The sequence below is a fragment of the Vipera ursinii genome, assembly GCF_947247035.1.
Source record: "Vipera ursinii genome assembly, chromosome: 2".
In the NCBI taxonomy this organism is placed as follows: Eukaryota; Metazoa; Chordata; class Lepidosauria; order Squamata; family Viperidae; genus Vipera; species Vipera ursinii.
In genome coordinates, this window is record NC_139513.1 from 270028263 (window position 1) to 270050885 (window position 22623).

At 37.7% G+C, this 22623-nt stretch overlaps 1 protein-coding gene across 3 annotated transcripts in view; it reads left to right on the forward strand.

Moving 5' to 3' along the window:
- Window positions 1-623: 623 nt before the first annotated feature.
- The window catches only part of PLPP1 (phospholipid phosphatase 1), a 90824-nt gene continuing 68824 nt past the window's right edge, over window positions 624-22623 (forward strand). Inside the window, exons 1-2 of one of the 3 annotated variants that reach the window (XM_083355542.1) lie at window positions 624-1146; window positions 20722-20876. In XM_083355542.1, the coding sequence (XP_083211668.1) occupies window positions 1089-1146; window positions 20722-20876 (213 nt within the window). In that variant the 5' untranslated portion in view covers window positions 624-1088. Of the gene's footprint in view, window positions 1147-20721; window positions 20877-22623 lie in introns of those variants that run through there. The other 2 variants (XM_083355543.1, XM_083355546.1) reach the window with 2 other exon arrangements.

The window sequence follows — 22623 nt, forward strand, 5'->3', positions numbered from 1 at the left end:
TAAGATTAATTTCTGAGCAAACAACCACTAATGATTTTGAAACGCGCACTCTTGTTTTTGTTTTGCAACAGACTAAACCAGCTTTCCAGATCTTTTAAAAATCCGCCTAGACTTGTTTGTTTGCAAGAGTGCCTCATATATTTCGTGAAAGCATCTGGTAATCATTACTCTCTACTCCGTTTCCCCCTCCACGTGGAAAAGCCTCCCCGTTTCTAAAGTTTAAACGGACCTAGCAAGATAATTAAGAAAACAGAAGCTGAAAATGCAGGAGGAAGAGCCTTGAAAATCAGAAACTCTTCTCAAAACCCTCGTGACCTCTTCCAGCAAGCAGGGCAAAAAATAAAATAAAATAAATAAATCAGACATGAAAAGCAACCACACGGCGCCCGTGAGAGCAAATGAATGAAGGCAACCCGGTCCGGCAGGGAGGGGCGTGGCGTGGATCCCCGATCGTGCTTGGATCGTCGCAGCACTGAGTAAGACAGCGTTTCCCAACCTTAGGAACTTGAAGATGCGTGGACTTCAACTCCCAGAATTCCCCAGCCAGCTATGCTGGCTGGGGAATTCTGGGAGTTGAAGTCCACGCATCTTCAAGTTCCTAAGGTTGGGAAACGCTGGAGTAAGAGAGCCGATCAGCTTCGAGGTTAAAGAAAACAGGAAGTAGGCGGAGCAAATGGTTATGACGTACGTGTGGGGGGGGGTTTCTACCTCAATTTCAACAATTCGGCGGCGAGGGGAGGTTGGGCTTCTGGGCACGCGGCGGGTGTGCGCCCAAGGAGGCGGAGTCTGCTCCTGCCGCCGCCCGCCCGCCCGCCTTCGTGCCTGGTTTCTGGCCCTCCCCCTCCTTAAAGCGCGACCCATCCTCCCCCGAGCCGCAGTAGTGGCGGCGCTTCGGGTGTCAGGCAGCGCCATTGGGCGGCGAAGCTGCGCGCTCGGGTTCCCTCCTTTCTTCCTGCCCGCCTCGGCTGGCCCTGGTGGCTGGAGGCGGCTGAGCTGGGGCTCCCAGCCCGTTTCTCTTGCTCGCCCTTCTGGTCCTCACCGAGTCTCGCTTATAAGGGCGCCGCCGCCGCCGCCACCTCAGCCCCGAGATGTTTGACAAGACGCGGCTCCCTTATGTGGTGCTGGACGTGGTCTGTGTGGTCCTAGGTATGTCTCGGGTTTGGCAGGAAGGGGAGGCGCCTGGGCACCTGAGAGGAGATGCGCCACTGCTGCGCACTTGTCGGTTTGCCCACCCGACGCGCCCCTCTGGTGGCTGCCAGGGCTGCCCCGGCCGGCTTTTGAGGCAACTCCACAGCTTCTGTTCCTGCGGTTACCCCCTTCCCCCGGGAATCCATGAGGCATATGTACGTGTTTGGGCAGTAAAATGGGTAGACCGTCTGAATGAATCGTGGGGTGGGCTGTGGAAGGTTTATCTCCCACGCTCTTTTTTTATATGCCTACACGTACATAAGCAGCGAATGTGTACCTGGGGTACTTTTGCTTTCCCCTGCATGGTGACAGGCTAATCTTTGCCTCGCATCTCTGGCCTTGCAGAAAAGCTTGGGGAGGGTTTGGAAAAGGGTTAATAAATGCAGCATTTTTTTCCCCCCCATTTTAGGTTTGTCTGCTGCTTTCTTTGCCTTCATCTGTTCGTCTCCTTGCTTACTGGCTAGCTTTGGGTCAACCCCCCACCCCCATCTCTCACCTAGATAAACTTGGTCACTGGAATTCTGCTTAAATCAGGGTTATTCAAGTTGGCTAATATAAGAAATGGCTTGAATGAGTGGTGTACAGAGAAAGAGTTGAAAAAAAAACCACCTTGATGTGCTGATAGATGGAAAATCACAGCTACATTTTGTGCATGCTGCTTCAACCTGTGCCCTCCAGGTGTATTGAGATCCACATCATCCAGTGAAGTCAATTGCATTTGGTGGGTATCAGACAGGGGAAAATTGATGTACATTTAGTAAGCTGAGTTTCGAAAGAAAGCAGTTGATTTCCTCTCATATAAACATACTTTTATGTAAAGGGATAAATAATTGATGAAGTTGCACACTATTGTCCTGCAATGCACCTTTTAATGGATTTTTTATGGGTGGCTACAGCTACTCTTAGGGCTAGGATTACAAAATATATATACTATATCACTATTTGCTGACGGTAGTTCTTTTTTATTTTTGCAGTATGAAGAATGATCATAATGTAATCAAAATGTGTACATATGTATTTAGCAAAGTATAAGCCTAACCTTAAAAATATGTCTTGTCTACCCTTAAATTTTGTTACTGCGAAGCATCTAGTTTTAGATTGACATTTTCCTGAGCGGATGTAATATTGAACTACTTAGCTTTGGTTGTTGCTAAATATTTATAAATGTTACTTTAGGTAAGGGCAGTGTAGTGATGGCAGTCCACTGTTCTGGTAGACTCATCTGATAGTTTTAGAAAGGCCTTGATGGAGATTTGTTTCATTTATACTATTTCATATCCATTAAATAGGAGATAATTGATTTTGGACCAACAACATATCTGCTTTAGAGTAATTGAAAATTTACTTCTCTGGAAAGGATGGGAAAGTGTCACACCATATAAGTTTAGCAAAGAATGAATGTTTCTATGAAATCTATTGAAATATAGCATAACATTTTCAAATAGTAACTTTCTCAAACATTCTTTAATAGGTAAATACTTTATAGGGTGATATGGTTAATCTTTAATTAGATAATTGAATCAATTGACCAATTTTAGTTCAAAATGGTTGTTGAATAGATGAGGAAACTTTCTTCTTCCAAGTTAATAACTCTTATAAAGGAACTGGAATATTATTTCAGGATTGGGTCTTCAGAAGCTGTGTATTGTATCAGATTCTTACATCTTAAAATATATATATTTAGTCTGATGTGTTTTAAAGATTGAAGCAAGATCACATGTTGCTTATCTAGAGCCTAGTGGATTTGCTCCTGACTGAGGTTCATTGCTTCCATTGTAGGAAAAAACAAATATTTAAAAGTACATTGTATTAGTCAATTTAGTTATCTAATTAAATTATAGTTTTACATTGTACAAATATGCCAAATCTGATAATTGTATGAATGAACCAAATTAGTTTAGATGGGAAGGAATCAAGCAAGGCCAAATGGCAGTCTTGGGATCATCTACCTCTGGTTTTGAATGGGGTTGTACTGGGACTCTGTGAAGTCTTGGATTTTCCTGGATTCTGATACCTGTTTGAAACCAGGTGGCAGCTTGCAGACTTGTGTACCAGCTGTATCCAGTATTGGCCTTGGAGACTTTGTATAGTCAGATATACCTTGGTCACCTTGTAGATATAATATTGAAATGTGCTGTACATGAGGCTCCCTTGAGGATCACTCAGAATGTGCACCTGATAGAAAATTCAAATGTGCAAACAGTGATGGGCATGCCTTTCTATGCCCATGTATCAGGCCTGTTCTGGTAGCTGCAGTGGTTGCCAGTAAGCTTCCAGGTGTAATTCAACGGTCTGATTATTATCTTTAAAGTCTTAGAAGTCCTAGTTATCAGAGCTATCTATTTCCTGTGTGATCTGTCCGTCCTGTTTGAAACAAGCCGCGTCTGTTAGTTTCAACAATGTCATCTAACATAATGTAGGAAGCACTCCTCCTCTGGGACTATACCTGCCCTGTGAAATAGCATCACCCAGTTCTTTGTAAGCCCACCATATTCTTCTTTAAACAAGATTTAAAAATTTAACACTTCCTCCAAGCCTTGGGTCAGTGAAGGTCAGGCATGTGAAACTCACAACGTATTGTGACTTTTCCCCCATTGCTGGCAATGGGGTGGGCGCAGTTTTGGCATAATGCATCCGGGCCGGCAATTTGACATGCCTGGTGAAGGTTAAAGCCCTTTGAAGTTGAGGGATGGATGGAGCATTCTTTGTTATTTATTTCCTTTGGACGACTGTTTCCCAATATCAGACAGTTCTTTTTAATTGAGAAGCTACCCAGAGTCATTCTGGAGTTCGGCAACCTAGAACGTTTATGCATAAACAAAGATACTACATATAATGTTCTAAAAGAGGAAAAATGAACTTAGAATAATGAAGAGTAACACAAATATTGGATACATTTCAAATTTTCCCAAAATTTTGATTAACCTGCAACCTCCTTCCCCACCCTACAGGTATTTTTAGGTGACCTAAAAACATATTTATTTGAACAAGCCGGCCTGGTCTGATGGGTTTAGGGGTATTTTAACATTTTGTATTAATCTATTTAATTGGGCTACTGTATTTAATATTTCTTTTAATTTTTATATATTGTATTTTATTGTACTGCCCTGTACACCGCCCTGAGTCCTTCGGGAGAAGGGCGGTATAAAAATTAAATTATTATTATTATTATTATTATTATTATTATTATTATTATTATTATTATTATTATTATTTTCACCATGGCTTCAAAGTGTCTGGAAATTTTCTATCACAGTAATGAAAGTTTCATAATTTATGATATATGGATTACAGAAATAATAGAGGGTTTTAAATGAGGTATTCAGGATCATTTTGTGTTGAATATAATTTCTTTAGTAGTAAATCACTTTATAAACTATGTTATCCTCTTGACAGGTTTTGCTGATCAGATAATTTGATCTGAGTTCTTGAGAAGAAATCATAAATCTTGACTAAGCATTTGGAGTCATAGTTCCTAAATGTAGAACCACATAACTTGAACTGCAGAAAGGGAATGGGAGATGATAGATAGACAGACAGACAGACAGACAGACAGACAGACAGACAGCTTTAAAAAGAAAATGATTACAGCATTTATAATTAAAGTTATACCTCTTTTGGGCTTCTAGGTAAGCTTCAGAAAGGATAAGTTACATCTGTAATGCATCTAATGAGACGCTTAAAGCAACAATCTTTTTCAATCTCAGATGGAAAAAGTCATGCCTGCTTTAATGAAAAGCTGATGCAAGGTCTGAAGCAACTTGCAGATTTTTTTTTGAAACACGTATAACTCCAAAGTATATCCCTTTTCATTGTTCTAAGTAATTTTCTTCCTAGTGGAGCTAATAGAGCAGTTCATTTGGGTTTACTTGTATTTAATTCCATAGCTGTGAGTAATTTAAATTCAGTTCAGATTTGTTTGACCACTTCCTGTAATTCTAGTATCAAAAATAATGCTAGAATAGAACTGAATCAGTATGGCTCTTAGTTGTGAAGTGATTAAAATAGTACACTTGGGACAAATCATAATATACTGAAATGTATCCATAATAAAAGGTGATTCAGATTGTGAAAAGGTTTAGGAAAAGAGGATTGGGAAGCAGCGCTCCAAACTGTCTTCTGTGTGGATTCTCCTGTGAAGTTTTGTCGGGTTTAAGTGCATTAGTAATAGTTCCATCTAGATTTCATACAAGATCATACAAGCTACAAATGCAGAATTTAACTAAGATTATGATTTTCTTTCATGGCTATTGGAAAAGTATTTAGCACTGAAGTTACCATACTGACAAACACATACTGTAAGAAAGCCAAAGTTTCTCAACCTCAGCAACATTAGATATATGGATTTCAATTCACAGAATTGTGGGAGTCAAAGTCTCCACACCTTAATATTGCTGAGGTTGAGAAAAACTGGATTATTTGAAAATGCTGGAGTTCTTTTTTCTTTTTCTTTTCTTTTTTTTAATAAAGAGTTTCAAACTTTTACAATACATTTTTAAACATAAACATAACATACATTATCCAATACATTTAAAACATAACCCCAATTCCCCTCCCTCCCCCTCCCCCTCCCCCCCCCCCCCGACTTCCCAGAGCTGAATACAGGGTATTACCTTTAACAAACTTAAACTAAAATATGCTAAATAACTACATTAAACTTCAAATCCAATTCCATTTTAACTCCCTTAAACGTAACTAAATAATAACACGTCTTATAATTCTAATAATAATTATACTAATATTCATATGCTAAATGAAACTTTTTAGTCCCATATTTATTCTGTAAATAATCAATCCATCTTCTCCAATCCAGTATATATCTCTGTTGCGATTGTTCTTTCAAATATGCTGAGATTTTTGCCATTTCTGCCAAGTTTGAAACTTTCGAAGTCCATTCTCTTCTATAGTAGGCAGTTCCTCCTTCTTCCTATATTGCGATAGCAAAACTCTTGCTTCCGTTATTAAATGCAACATCAATTTAGTCTCTATCACAGTACAATCTGTAATAATACCCAACAAAAATAACTGTGGAGAAAACCTTATCTTTTTCTTAAATATCTTCTGCATATTCCACCAAATTTTAATCCAAAAAGCTTTAACCTTTTTATTTATTTATTTATTTATTTATTTTTATTGCATTTATATCCCGCCCTTCTCCGAAGACTCAGGGCGGCTTACAAGCTTAGCAGTAGCCTTCATTCCATGTATATGCCTGCTTATTAGGGCTTTCACACACACCCCCAAGCGGCATTATTACAAAGTCAGCTTAATTGCCCCCAACAATCTGGGTCCTCATTTTACCTACCTTGGAAGGATGGAAGGCTGAGTCAACCTTGAGCCTGGTGGGATGCGAACCTGCAATAATTGCAGGCAGCTGGTGTTACTTAAGGAGGCGTTAGCCCACTGCTCCACCAAGGCTCTTTTTTTTACAAGTCCACCATATATGATAATACGTTGCATCATCACAACCACACCTCCAACATTTAGGCTGATAATTTGGATACATACATGCTAATTTTTTAGGATCTAAATGCCATCTATAAAACATTTTATAAAAGTTCTCTCTTAAGTTTTGTGCCTGTGTAAATTTTACATTTCTGACCCAGATTTTTCCCCAAGTATCCATCGTAATTGGCTCTTGAATATTCTGGGCCCATTTTATCAAAGAATCTTTAACAAGTTCTGTTTCAGAATCTATTTCTATCAATGCATTATATATCCTTTTTATATGTGCTTGACTTTGATCTCTAATTTGTTTTACCAAATTTACATCTGATATCGAGATGCCAATTTTCTGATCTTTCTATCTAGCTTGTATCTGGCCATACTGAAACCAAGTTTGTACTGTTTTTTTCCTCTTTTAAAATATTAAATGGCTTTAATTGCCATACATTCCTTTCCAGTCTAGGGATTTCTTTATATGTATTCACATCATGTTTAAATCCCACATTTATATTTTCTATTGCATGTTTGGGTATTGCCCAAATTGTTATTTTATAACTTAACTTATATCGATATTTTTTCCAAACTCGCAACAGGGCATACCTTAATATATCTGTCTTAAAAACATTATCCACCTTTTTATCATACAATAAATAAGCATGCCAGCCATATAACAAATCACACCCCTCAATATTCAATAATTTCCCTTCTGTTAAATTAAACCAATTACTAATTGATGATAAAGCCGCAGCCTCATAATATAATTTAAGATTTGGCACTTTAAGACCACCTGTTTCACGTATATCTTGCATTATCTTAAATTTAACTTTTTTCTTTTTCAAGTCACTACAAAATGCTTTGATCCTGTGACTTCTAATCTCTGATATAATGCAGAATTGAGCATTGACATTTCTCTATGTTTGTAGATGAGTGATGCAGTACCCCATTCCTCATTGACTGAATGACAGTACCTTTTTTGTTAATTTATGAATCATAAGATTCTGGGATCTTATGGTATAAAATTACAGAAGTAAGAAATGTGTTGAATTTTTAAAGGCTTCACAGCTACAGCTGGTGATTAGACATGTATAAGAAAAAGAAATATAGTAAATAGACATCAGTTTAGTGGTTGTCAGCTGCAACAAACAAAATCTGATTATAGTATGCTTATTTCCATGTGTAGAAGTGCCATTTGTCATGTATATGTGTAGAATATGAAAAATACACATGGAAAAAAATCCCATGTATAAAATTATTAAAATATGCATCTATGAGATGCCATTCCTTGTTTTATGACTGTGTAAAAGCTATTTGGATCTGATGGACATTCTGCTTCCCCCCCCCCCCCTTGGTCCATTGCATTGAGAGTTTGCTGTGTTATGATGAGATAAGGAAAGTGATTATCTCTCTCTTCTCTTCCTTGGTCAGACCTCACATGGATATTGTGTTCAGTTCTGCACACCACAGTTTAAAAAATATGTTGATAATCTGGAGCAAATCCAGAGAAGGACTATCAAAATGGTTAAAGTACTAGAAACCAAGCATACAAGGAAAGGTTGAAAAATCTAGGAATGTTTAGCTTGCAGAAGAGAAGTTCAGAGGGGACATAATAGCTACTTCAAGTGGGCTTCACTTCTTCAGATTTATTCTCACTTGCTCCAGAAAGTAAGACCAGAACTAATGGGACTAAAAGGATGTAATACAAATTAGACATTAGAGAGAATTCTTTAAAGAAAGAGCTATCAATGAATGGAATAAGTTATTATATGCAGTGACTTCACTTTCTCTGGAGGTTTTCAGAGGCTGGATAGTCCTCTAGTGTAATGAATCCTGCAATATGCAGAGAGTTGATCAATTATTTTCTCAGCGAAAGATAATTGACCAAATGTGGGCAGCATATTTCATTGCAGCACAATTTCTACCAATTTAGTTATGAGTAGATAGCATTATCACTCAATAGTGGGAAAAATAATCAGTGGATATGTAATCATTAACTCTGCAATTATCCCTAGCAATCAGATAAAATAGGATTAAAATGTTATGATGAAAGCCCTTAATTGTTATTATAGCTGAACCCTGGTAAAACGGAATTAGATCTTGACTAGTCAAGGCCACTCTGGAGGTGACATATGAATAGGTTTGAATGATGGTGAATTTTGCCTTAACAGAAGAGGTGTTCCTGACTCTGCTTATAAGGAGGTGTGGGTGCATCTTCTCAAGAAGCCATTGCTGAACTCTACATTTCTGGACAATTTTCGTCCAGTCTTCCATCTTCCTTTTCTAGAAGAAGATGGTTGAGAAGGTGGTGGCACAAGAACTTCAGAAGATCCTGGATGAAATGAATTATCTGGAGGATGCTGCAATGATTGTGTGAAAAATGGTCCTAAGTCATTTTTTTTCAGTGCCGTTGTAACTTTCAACGGTCACTTAAACAAATGGTTGTCAGTTGCAGACTACCAATATAACAACACTAGTAGATAGGTCACATTATTTTCTATTCTATTGTCTCCTTCTGAGACAGCTGTTCTGTTTTATCAGCGTGTTTTAAAAACCAAGCATCCAATGATATCATGTTTGACAAAAATACACAATTTGGTCTAGTTGCTTTATCAGCATACGGTATAAAATTTCTGAATTACTATCAACTATGAAAATGTGTTTTGGATGGTTCTCAGTTTATAATATTTTTAATAGACAATCAAAGGATATCATTAAGATGGATATCAATAATATACAAGAGGTTCAAAATAACAGGTGGAATGCCTCAAATAAATCAGTTACTGTAAGTTTTTTTTTAAAAATATGTTTTTTATCAATCTAAGAGTAATTCAACAATTTAACTTTTTCATGTTAAATTAATTCCTGCGAGAATATTTTTGAGATTAGTTGACATTAGTTCTTCATGCTTTTTAAGTATACAGTTTACAATATGATGTGGATTTGTTCCATTATTATTCCCTTTGTTTAATACCATTAGTTAATGTGATTTTGGGAAGAACAATATTGTTTAACGATATGAATGTGATTTTTAATTATAATATATCTCTTTAGCCAAAAAGAATTGGAAATCATCCCTTCCCCAAATCCCCAAGGGGAAAACAGAAAAGTAAAGAAGTTTGAAAATGTAATTAGCTCCATTTTTGATATTTGCTTTTGTTTGTTACTTACCATCTGGTGAGCCTGTATGTCTCTCTCTGTGTGTGTGTCTGTGTATAAGAATGAAACTACCCTTCACATTTTAAAAAGTATTTTCAGGATATATTTTTACTGTCTGTTAGTGGAGATCTTGCTACCTTTGGATTTATCAGTGTTTAAATACGTTTTATTAAAATATATCATGCTTATTGCTTAAACTATGCACTACAGTTTGGTTCATTCCACAATCTAATAATGACATAGTTTGAAAGACAGAGTTGATAAATTCTGGAAGTATTTTCAGTCTTGTAAGATATAGAAAATCAACCCTGCCAAAGGAATGGATGGTTTATGTGATATCCAACAGAACTGTTTGGTATTGGTTTCATTGGGTACTTCACATACTGCAAAGTGTTTAGGCAGTGTATTCTACACTGGGAATTAAAGCAAGCAGTAATGCTCTTATAAAACTTGTATTTTTACTTGTCTGAGCTTACTTCCCACACAATGTCATATGTGGAAGAATAAATCTATATATTTTCCACCATTAGATAGTTGTTTTGTACAGAGTTCAAAATGATTCATTCTTTTTTTCTTTTACAGAGCAAGCTTGGTATAATTATATTTTTAGAATCAAAACTAAAACATCTCAAAATAGCAAAAATTGTAAAAATTTTTTGAAAAAGCCTTTTCATTAATATGCAATTTTTGTTGGACCTTATAAAATGGAGTTTACTTTTTGAATTTGGACTTTTTCTAATGGCCCTGCCCAGCCTAGTGTATTCTGTCTGTATGTAATGATTTAGCGTCAATCCATATTTTAAAGTCTATTGATTTTCTCATCTGAGACTTTTTATGAATTGGAAAACAATCCACTTGTTAAAGAAGTCATTTCCCTTCTTAGAAATTATATCTAGAGTTTGTCAACATTGCAGGATCCAATCTGGGTCAGTCACCGGGACCAAAGATTTTGTCTTCTGAGCTTTTGGACTCGTGCTGGAACCCCCCATCCTCAGGGAACTTCTCTCTCTCTCTCTGAAGATTGGCTCCAGCACAACCCCAAAAGCTCAGAAGACAAAACCTCTCGTCCCGGTGACCGACTCAGATTGGATCCTGCAACATCATCCTGGGACATGCAGATTCGCCTTCATTTGTCAACATTATCTATGGTTCAGCAAGCTTAATGATACCACACTAGTCTTCCAATCTGATTATTGTAAACTGTGATATGGAATGTCAGTTGGTAAAAATGATTTAATTTGTGGAGTTACTCTTTGTCAGGGTTTCCCAGCCTTGGCAACTTTATGACACGTGGACTTAAACTCCCAGAATTCCCTAGCCAACAGGAATTCTAGGAATTGAAATCCATTTGAGAAATCCTGCTGTAGATGAATCATTGAGGAGTGGCATATTCTAAATTGCTTTTTGAACGATATTGTTACACTGCTGCTTTGATATTGATAGAAACTGTTCCCTCCCTTTAAACAGATTTGAATTATTTTGAATTATTTTTAATGGAGCTGAATTAAGTTGGTATCTTAGTGCTTGCAGGGCCATTTTCTTCTTTTACAGAATAGCTGGTAAATTGCCCTTTATATAACCTCTTAGCAATATTTTTGGGTGCTAATACAGGAATTATATAGCCTCTTAGCTGTTTTGACCACCTAGGGCACAGTTTGTTATTGTTTAGTTATTTGTTAAGCTTTACATTGCTTTGACTTCAAAGATATTGGCTAGTTTATATTATGTTTGACTTGGTAAATCATTTACATACTTGGGAAGTTCAGAGAATATTTGAGATAGTTAGGATAATTTTAATGAAGGGGAAGTACATTCCCCTCCTACAATAGCCATAGGGCTGTGCAGTGCTTTGGGTTCAATAGATAATCAATTCATGTTGTAGCATGAATCTCACACCTGCCTGCAATACCTTAGACTAGTCATGTTATTTCCCTGGATTATGTATTGCCAGGAAAAAAACACAGCTGCTTTAAATTATTGCCTAAAGATGTTACGCCTTCATGTTCTGCAATAGCTTTTGGAAATCAAATCCTAAATTTCCCCTGCCCTATTCTTTATATTTTGTAATTTGGAAAGGCTGCAATGTTAGCATTTACAGACATTTTAGATTACATATTTGCAATATTATAAAACATTTTTATTCTTATTATATTAAATTTATCTAATAGGTTTGATTTTGGTAGTTAGCTTTTTATAATAAATGTATATGCTGTCTTGGCTTGAATACATTAAATAATGGATAATAAAGTTGTTGGATTTAACTTCTGAACTATTAATTATTGAGGTCATCCAATCTTTATTATGTTACATAGATGGGAAGAAAATAAGAAAATAACTTTGGTTATTAGAAATTTAATCAAAGAGATCTGTATCAGTCTTTGTCTTATGGTAAAGATGAGAATATTGACCATTATGTTCTTACATTGTTTAAATTAAATAAGATATAAAATACTACTTCATGAAATCTGTGTAGGAAATGGTATGCAAGATAAAGCTATGTAGATTATTATTCAGAATGATTACATATTAGTATTAGTATGTTAGTATTTATGATGCTTGCATATTCTAGGAAACCACAAGCAGTTGGAACTTCTAGTGCATGAACACAGAGTGAAACAAATCACATTAGTGTTGTCATGAGCAAGTCCAATATGTATTTTTTGTTATACAGATTTCTGTATAGGAAATTGATAATGTTTGAAGACCTATTCACTGAAAATATGTGTTAGAATAAATAAAAGATGGTAACTTGATATTTGTAGAGGCTTTATGGTTAAACCAATGAATAGAGGACAATTGAGGAAGACGTAGTATAGTGGCTAAAATGTATTCATTATCATTCTAAGCAGTAATTGCCTGTTCAGTGACACATTCACTATTACATGGTGAACTGTATTTCAGGAAAGTCATATGGATCCAGAGAACAGATTTTTAAAATTGGTGAATGAAACTTTTAACTGATGGAATGAACTTTAAGGACAAGCTTGTTTTGTTTTGTTTCTGCTCTATTATTGAACAAGAAATTAAAGTAATTAAAGATTTCTTTTCCAGCGGTGCCAGATGCATGCATTGGTTAAATCGGGTAGGCAACCTTGGCTCTTTTATGACTCGTGGACTTCAACTCCCAGAATTCCTGAGCCAACTGACATTTCTTATCACAGTTTACAATAATCAGATTGGAAGACTAGTGTGGTATCATTAAGCTTGCTGAACCATAGATAATGTTGACAAATGAAGGCGAATCTGCATGTCCCAGGATGATGTTGCAGGATCCAATCTGAGTCGGTCACCGGGACGAGAGGTTTTGTCTTCTGAGCTTTTGGGGTTGTGCTGGAGCCAATCTTCAGAGAGAGAGAGAGAAGTTCCCTGAGGATGGGGGGTTCCAGAACGAGTCCAAAAGCTCAGAAGACAAAATCTTTGGTCCCGGTGACTGACCCAGATTGGATCCTGCAATGTTGACAAACTCTAGATATAATTTCTAAGAAGGGAAATGACTTCTTTAACAAGTGGATTGTTTTCCAATTCATAAAGTCTCAGATGAGAAAATCAATAGACTTTAAAATATGGATTGACGCTAAATCATTACATACAGACAGAATACACTAGGCTGGGCAGGGCCATTAGAAAAAGTCCAAATTCAAAAAGTAAACTCCATTCTATAAGGGCCAACAAAAATTGCATATTAATGAAAAGGCTTTTTCAAACATTTTTTTACAATTTTTGCTATTTTGAGATGTTTTAGTTTTGATTCTAAAAATATAATTATACCAAGCTTGCTTTGTAAAAGAAAAAAGGTTGCTTACCCTGTGTTAAACCATGACATGATTAACTTATTTTATAGCTTAGTGGGTACTATATATCTTCAGCCAGCTGAGATTTGCTCCATAAAGTTTATGCCATAAACATTATTTTTTTTGAATAAACATTATTCTCAAGTCATAGGTAGGGATTTCCTGGAGGGATGCAAACAACTTACAAAAGGTTTCCAATTTTCTTTTAAAATATTACCAGTATTTAAGCTTAGATTTTTGAGTATTATTTTATTCATGCAATGAGGTCACATAAACATAATTATCATGTTAGGAAGATGCAGCTTGAGAACCCTGATATAAACAATTGATGTTGTATAAATTGGACTAGTAAGGAATAACCCTTTCAATCTGGGCACATTGCAGTATTTCAGGAAGCATTGCAAATATCAATATGCAAAATATTTGAATGAAACTTTAACCATGATGGTTGATTAATAATATACTTTAATTATGTTACAATCCAATAGATCTGATTTGAATGTCTGTTGTCTCTTTTTATCTTAAAGAATATGCTTAAATGCATATGCCATGGTTTCAGCACCAGACGGATTTTTTTTGGGGGGGGGCTGTTCTCTTGCCTGCCATTAACTATCTAGCTTGGTAAAAGTTTTTGGAGTACATAGGAGTTTGCACGCTGCTTTGTGAAACTTTGAACAAAAGGATTTTTATTGTATTTTTCCTGCCTGTATCTTGATGGTGTAATGTCATTTTTTGCGTGACTTTTGCTTTGTTTACCATCAACATTTTTCAGAAAGCAAAAGTTGTTTCTAGTAACAACAGAAAAGCAAACTCTACTGCTAATGTTTGAAGTCTCTATATAGGAAAATATTATTTAGTACAGCCTAATTTAATGTGGTGTGCTGCAGATGTGTTCTCTGGGGATTATGGAATTTAGAATCCAACACAAAAAAACCAGGAAAGGTGACTGATTTATTGGTGCTTAATTGACAATATATTAAACATCTGCTGTCCCTGCTGGAAATTCATATAAGCTATGTGCAATTCCTTCTAAACTCTAATATTGTCAGTTGAGTCCAAGAGTACTTCCCAAGGACCAGCCTTTCCATCACTCAAAATGTCTGATTTCCATAATTAAAACAATGCAGGGAGCGACTCATGGTTATAGTCAGTAGGTATGCATAGACACCTTGGTCATTTTAAGATGTGTGGAATTCAACTGGATGGGGAATTCTGATACCCATCTTAAAGTGACCAAGGTTGAAAAACACTGGGCTAAGGGAAAGGACATGTTTACAAGTAAATCAATAGTGTTGACTTGAGACTTGACAGCCAAGCAATATTTATGTTTCCTAAACTAACCAATAGAAGAACTCAGTGATGTCACATCCATTAATATTTCTTTGTTGGCCAGTGAAAAGTGCTTTGTCCTTTCCCCTTTATTTCGCCTTCCCCACCCACCCCACCTCTGTAACTACAGTAAAAATTTGCATTACCAACATTTTTTATTTACACCGAGCAGCTGTCGCTTTTTATGCTTATATCTGTTTGGGCCCTACTTTGTAGTGATGTTTTGCTGCCACACTGGAAAATGGGAGCTGAAGTGACCCAGGTGTACCCTCCCCCAAGTGGCAACCCAGACTGCACCATTATAACACCAGAGTAAAACAGTAACCATTTTACTGGGACCATCACTGCTTCAAATGGGAAATTCTTTTTTGAAGAAAGGTTTGACTTTAACACTTAGGAAAACTATGAACTGATGTAATGAGGACACAGCCTTATCAGACTTGTGGGGTAGCTTGATTGGCAAGTTGATCTGCATCCTCATTTGTAAGTGACTCCATGTTTCCTTGAGGGTGCTGGGCTGGATGTTTTAAACTACGTAGCATTTTAGTCTTGATATCACCTGTACGTGATCTGAACATTTTAGGTTAACCAGCTATTTTTGCAGTGTGTAATATTTGTTTCAGTGTTTAAAATCTTATTCTGAAATGAAGTATTTTCCTTATGTAAACATGTTTGTGAAAAAACGTATTTGAACTGACTTTTTTTTGCCAAGGGAAGCACATTTTTCATCTCTGTGGATATGAACATGTTGGCACACATTTTCCTGTGGACTTCAGCATTTTAATCAGAATTTCCTCTGGGCTTTCCCTCCCTTGTATTTCCTTCCTTGTACTTCAGAATGTATCTATAAATTGAAGCAGTTTGCTCTTTAGTTAAATAGTTGAAGGGGTGGTCACTAGGAGTTGTTACATAACGGACCAGATCATGTTTATCTCAGAATGAAACTTTATCTGTTTATTGAGTATTGTCCATGTTCCCCAGAGAATCTCTTCCTGCTGTGCCTCAGCTGAGGATTGGCCTTTCCTATCCTCACAAGAATTGTGCCACAATAACAATTTTTAAAAAAGGTTTTATGAAATAAGGAAAATTAGAGGAAAACTGAAGAGGATTTAGTGGAAGGTTTCCAGATGACTAAATTCTGCAAAATTATATCAGCAAAATGTTCCTTGCTTTGTTTTTAGAAAGTAGAAGTGGAAATATCACCCAGTTATGGAACGTTTCACTTACCCATCTATAGACAATGGCTCTGTAGAGTTTTGCTCTAGAACAGTGTTTCCCAACCTTAGGAACTTGAAGATGCGTGGACTTCAACTCCCAGAATTCCCCAGCCAGCTATGCTGGCTGGGGAATTCTGGGAGTTGAAGTCCACGCATCTTCAAGTTCCTAAGGTTGGGAAACGCTGCTCTAGAAAGCAGTTCTAATCCTCTGGTTTAGTATCTTTTCAGAGGATAAATGTAGAAGCTCTGCCTTAAGTTTGTTTAACTGAGTGAGCCATCCAGTCCAGCATTTGTGACTGTGATATTATGCAGATGCATTGGTTTGCAATCTCCATCACCTCTGGGCATCATGGCTTTTCCTCACCATCGTTACCTGATGCAGACAGTCCATAGACTTTTCTTGATTCTTCACATGAACTTTTTCTTCATCTGCCTGGTGATTGATCTCTGTTGCAGATTTCAAGGGTTAAATTCTGAGTCTCAGAATTGTTGACTGATTATATACACAAATAATGCCAATGTGAAAGTTTCCTACACTGAGAAGAAATATGGTCTTACTAGAGTTGAGAAAAAAAAATGATTTCCCAATCCTTCCCCCATTTCTTTTACTCTTTAGGTTTGTTTATTTTGTAGCTAGCCATAACGTTTTAGTCTGTCCAAAAGAGAAATGTTCATACAGTAGATATACTTCTTTGCCAGGTGATCTTCATTTCTGGAACCTCATATGGCTTTTTTTAATTTATTAAAGACATTTCAAATTTGTCCTTCTTAATTCCCCCCCCCCCCCAATACATATTACTAAACTATTCAAGTTACAATAATCTTCAGTTAGCTGGATGTGAATATTCCATTTCTAACGGCTGTTTTCTAAAACAGTACTTTATGCATAATAGAATGAATCTTTTTGTATACATATTTGTATATTTTAAAACCTGGCTCTTGCTCGAATGGCACAAAGGAAATGTTGATGTTGGGAGACAGTGCGGAAAATGGTTTTGAATAATTTCATTGCCTGACAGTGGCAGCTGCAGCAAGAAACGAGTGTATTATTCAAGAACTTTGACTTAGCTGGTAGTTCAGGAATATTGCCATATTTAAATGTAGGGTGTCTCTAAACTGGATGGCTTGGTAAGGTTAATGTATGAGAGAATTAGCCAGATTCAGAATATTTTTTTCCTCAAGGAATTTTTTTTACTAGATATTAAGGGATTGTATTTGCCTCTTCTCTTATCCTGCAGAGAATGGCTTCATCCTCAATTGGACCATTCTGTTTGTATTGGAGTTTTTAAAATTGAGTAAAGAAAATCGAAGGTGATGTCCAGCCAGCCATTATAATGGTGGCTAGGATAACAGCTGAGACAAGAAGGGGTTGGAAGCTGCTCTCAGCACCAGTATAGCTGAAGAATCTGTGTTAGCTTAATGTGTGAATATCCCCATTGTATTAGATGGATTTGAACATTTGGAAAATTTGGTGACAGGCTTGGTGTACCTCTTTTGAATGATTTCAGCATGACTTCCAATATTTGCATAAAAACCTCAAGAGAATAAGTGAAGAAATAATAATAATAATAATAATAATAATAATAATAATAATAATAATAATAATAATAATAATAATAATAATAATAATTTAATTTGTATACCGCCCTTCTCCCGAAGGACTCAGGGCGGTGAACAGGGCAATATATAATAAAAACCAGAATACAAAAATTAAAAAGTAATTAAACTACAATGCCCGTAATAAATTAATACATATTAAAAGTTAAAACCGATTATAAAACCCAGCCCCAACCCATCAGACCAGGCCAGCTTGTTCAAAAAGAAAAGTTTTGAACGGAGCGAAGGTCGGGGGCCGTTCGGAGCTCAACCGGCAAGCGGTTCCAAAGGTCTGGCGCGCCCACCGAGAATGCCCTCCCCCTGGGGGCCACCAATCGACATTTCTTGATCGGAGGCACCCTGAGGAGGCCCTCTCTGTGGGAGCGCACTGGACGGAGGGAAGTTGACGCTGGCCGCAGGTGTTGCCGTAGGTAATCCGGACCCATGCCATGTAGGGCTTTGTAAGTCATCACTAACACCTTGAACCTCACCCGGAGAGCAACCGGCAGCCAATGCAGCTCGCGGAGCAAAGGTGTAGCATGGGAGTATCGGGAAGCTCCCAGCACAACTCGCGCGGCTGCATTCTGCACCAGTTAGAGTCTCCAAGTGGACCTCAAGGGCAGCCCCATGTAGAGAGCGTTGCAGTAGTCCAGACGAGAGGTCACGAGCGCGTGAGTGACCGTGCATAAGTCATCCCGGCTTAGATAGGGCCGCAACTGGCGCACCAGGCGAACCTGGGCGAAAGCCCCCCTAGTCACAGCTCCAATATGCTCTTCCAAAGAGAGCTGTGAATCTAGAAGGACCCCCAAGTTGCGCGCCCTATCTACAGGGGGTAATAGCTCACCCCCCATGGCCAGAGATGGAATAATCGGAATTTCCCAGGATGCCGGCACGAACAGCCACTTAGTCTTGTCAGGGTTGAGTCGAAGCCTGTTCTTCCCCATCCAGACCCGGACCGCCTCCAGGCAACGGGACATCATGTCGAGGGCATCACTGGGGTGGTTTGGGGTCGAAACAAAAAGCTGGGTATCATCAGCGTACTGATGATAACCAACTCCAAAACCACGAATGATCTCACCCAGAGGCTTCATGTAGATGTTGAACAGGAGAGGCGAGAGGACCGATCCTTGAGGAACTCCACAAACAAGGGGCCTCAAGGTCGACCTCTGCCCTCCTGCCAACACCGACTGCGAACGCCCCAGAAGGTAGGAGGAGAACCACTGAAGAACTGTGCCTCCCATTCCCAACCCCCTGAGGCGCCGCAGCAGGATACCATGGTCGATGGTATCAAAAGCCGCTGAGAGGTCTAAAAGGACTAGGACAGAGGAACAGCCCCTGTCCCACGCCCGCCACAGATCATTCACCAGCGCGACCAATGCCGTCTCCGTGCTGTACCTGGGCCTGAAGCCCGATTGGTATGGGTATAGATAATCAGCTTCCTCCAGGAACAGAGGGAGCTGATGCGCCACCACGCTCTCAACAACTTTCGCAAGAAAGCGAAGGTTGGAGACCGGATGAAAGTTATTTAATACAGCTGGGTCCAGGGCAGGCTTTTTGAGGAGGGGTCTCACCACCGCCTCCTTCAAGGCGGCGGGAAAACTACCCTCCCTCAGAGAAGCAGTTATCACTGCCTGGAGCCAGCCTCGTGTCCCGTCCCGGGCTGCATAAACCAGCCAGGAGGGGCACGGGTCCAACAAACACGTGGTGGAGCTCAGCTTCCCCATGATCCTGTCCACGTCATCAGGAGTCACAGGATCGAACTTCTCCCAGATAACATCGACAAGACTGCCTGTATCCTCATCGTCAGACTCTGCCCAGTCGGAGTCCAGACTGGTCCGGATCTGAGCGATTTTGTCCGACAGATATCGACTAAACTCCTCGGCACGACCCTGCAAGGGCTCCTCCCTCACCTCCTGATTAAGGAGGGAGCGAGTTACTCTAAACAGGGCGGCCGGGCGATTATCTGCGGACGCAATGAGGGTGGCAAAGTGGTTAGACCTTGCCACCCTCATCGCCACGAGATAAGTACACGTATACTAGGTTATTTCAAGTAGGATTAGATTAGCTAATCACAGAGGTACTATGACATAGATATGTTATGTAAAGATGGTGATAATTATAGCAAATGCTGACGCTATGGAATAAATCTTAATAATTTAAGCACAGGTGCTCATAAACCAGAAATGGAGGTGGTGGTGACTTATATTTCCCTGCTCTGTTCTTCTCCATCCCAGAGGCATTTATAAGATTGCTGCAGAAATTATTTTTCTTAGCCAGATGTTGGGGAGGGTGGGAAATCTAGGAGTCTTCACCTTTGCTGTATAAGGAAAAGAAGTAAGCCTATTTATAGACCCAATTCCATATTGTTTTAAAATGTTTTTCTAATATTTGGATTAATTGGTGAGGTGTTTACTATAGTCCATGTCCAGCAAAATTACTATACTACTGAAAGCTGAACAGATCAAGCTGTGAAAATCTTTCCATCATAAAAATAGATAAAATGCTCTCCATAATATCCTCTGTTTCTTTCGCCTTTTTTGTTTTATCCAGGTTTCAGACTTTTCTTTTCTGATTGCTCTCATTTTACCTTATTGATCAAAATTAAAATAATGTACGGTAATTTGTAAATTTATGCCATTGACATAAACTTCCTTTATGTAAGTGACATATTTTCAATGTTTAAGCATTATTCATTCAATCTGCAGCTGTCAATAGCTGATTGCTAGTGATTAAAGGTCAGGTTTTCTCTAACCAAATACCTGCAAGATATGTTGAAGCAGGAACTCTTGAAGTTCTGAGCCTAAATTTTAGAGGAGGTGAGAGTAATGAATGATTGATAGTATGCTTTGAGGTGCGGGGAGTCTATGGGCACTGCATGATGCTAAATTGGCTGGGAGAAAATTCTTGACTTTTGCATGTAGCTCAGTAGTTTCCTCTGCACTTGATGAAAAATATAAAATGACATCTGTCTACATTTAACTTTATGTATTTTCCCCCAACAGCTGGCTTACCCCTTGCTGTTCTAAACTTGGCAAAAATAAAGCCGTATCAGAGGGGCTTTTTCTGTAATGATGACAGCATCAGCTACCCGTTCCATGACAGTACCATCACGTCTACTGTCCTCTACACAGTGGGGTTCACTGTGCCCATTTGCTCTGTAAGTAGCAAAATATACAGGCAGCTGTATGGGGAAAGTGTTAAGTATGTGTGGAGAACTCACATTTCATCAAAGCTTTGAACAGAAAGACTTCAGGGTAGTTGACTAATTATCATAATAGCTGAGAATCCCTAAAATTCTCCAAAGATCCTGCTTATTGCCTCAAATAAGTTTGTCTCTTTTGAAATGACAAGGTGATAAATTTGGATTTCTGTTGGTTGGAAAATAGCTAAAGAATAATTTAAACCTAAATGGGCAGAATGTAGTACAGGAGATGCAAACAAAAAGGAAAAGAAATAATGACAATAAAAAGTAGTTCATAGAGGACGTTTGTCACAATGGGAAAAAATGTGAAATTAAGTGGCAATCCTATCCTCATTTGTCAGGGAATGAATCTTATAGAACAAGATTAGTTGTGCTAATCAGCAGATTGCTACAGAGCTGCTGTTTCCTTTTTCAGTGACATTACTCTATACAGATTATACTGCTATCATCTTTCAGAGTGGTCTATCTCGTGGTGACACTTGAGCACCAGAATCAGAGTTTATGGGTAGTTGATTTTATATTTACTTGTGATAGAGCAATTAGTGATGCAAAATTCGTTTTAATTAGAGTGGTATTATGTTTACATGAATTTTTTCCAGATGTTTATTTTTAATACATAACTTTGCTTAGCCAATTATTTATGCAAAAATAGACATAAGAGGGAATACCTAAATATTTTCTTTTAATATTAGTTATCTTTATTAGGTTTGGCAAAGTTTTGTCCAGAACTGCAGTGAGCTTGTTGCGAGATTACATTCAAAGTTATATATATGAACAAAGTTAATGACTTTTAAAATCCAATTTCAGTAGATTTAAGCACATATCATTCAAATATTATTAAAACTTCTCATTTTCACAAAATAAAACAACAGCTTTGGTAGTGAAACTATGTAAAAATATTTATAATAAATAGTAAATATTCCTAGCCTACTTTAGGCTAGGGCTAGGCAAGTAGTAATAATGTGGTTAATGTTTTTTGAAATATAGAATTCAAATCAACAACTGCATGCTTCAGTACTGTCATATTTTTAAAAATACTCTTTATACTATGTTTTTTTATCCCTTTGCAAGTTAGTTTTAAAATTTAGTGATTTTATGTGTTTAATATTTTATCTCTTTAGTAGTCATATTTTGTTATTACTTTTTATTGTTTCTATTTTAATTCTATAAATCCTGTTACAAAACCATACTATTCTGATCAGTGAAGTAATAAAAATATTATCTATTTACTTTATTTTTTTGACCACTTATCTCCAGTGAACTCTATTCTTGTCTTTGCACATTTTAAAAAATATAATCAGTTTAAAAAATGTAATCTAACTTTCTTAAATTACTACTTTGAACACAGGCAGTCCCTGACTTATGACCACAATTGAGCCCAAAATTTCCGTTGTTAAATAAGACACTTTTTAAGCGAGTTTTGGCCCAACTTATGACCTTTATTGCTGTAGTTATTAAATGAATTGCTGCAGTTGTTAAGTTAGTAACACGGTTGTTAAGTGAATCTGGCTTCTCAAATGACTTTGCTTGCCAGAATTGCATTAAAATGATCACATGACTGCGGGACACTTCAGCCATCATAAATACATGCCAGTTGACAAGTGTCTAAACAAATGGTTGTAAGCTAAGGACTACCTGTATGCCGAAATATTTGTCATAAGAGATCTCTTAAGAGTTCAAATAGCTAAAATATGAAATAGTA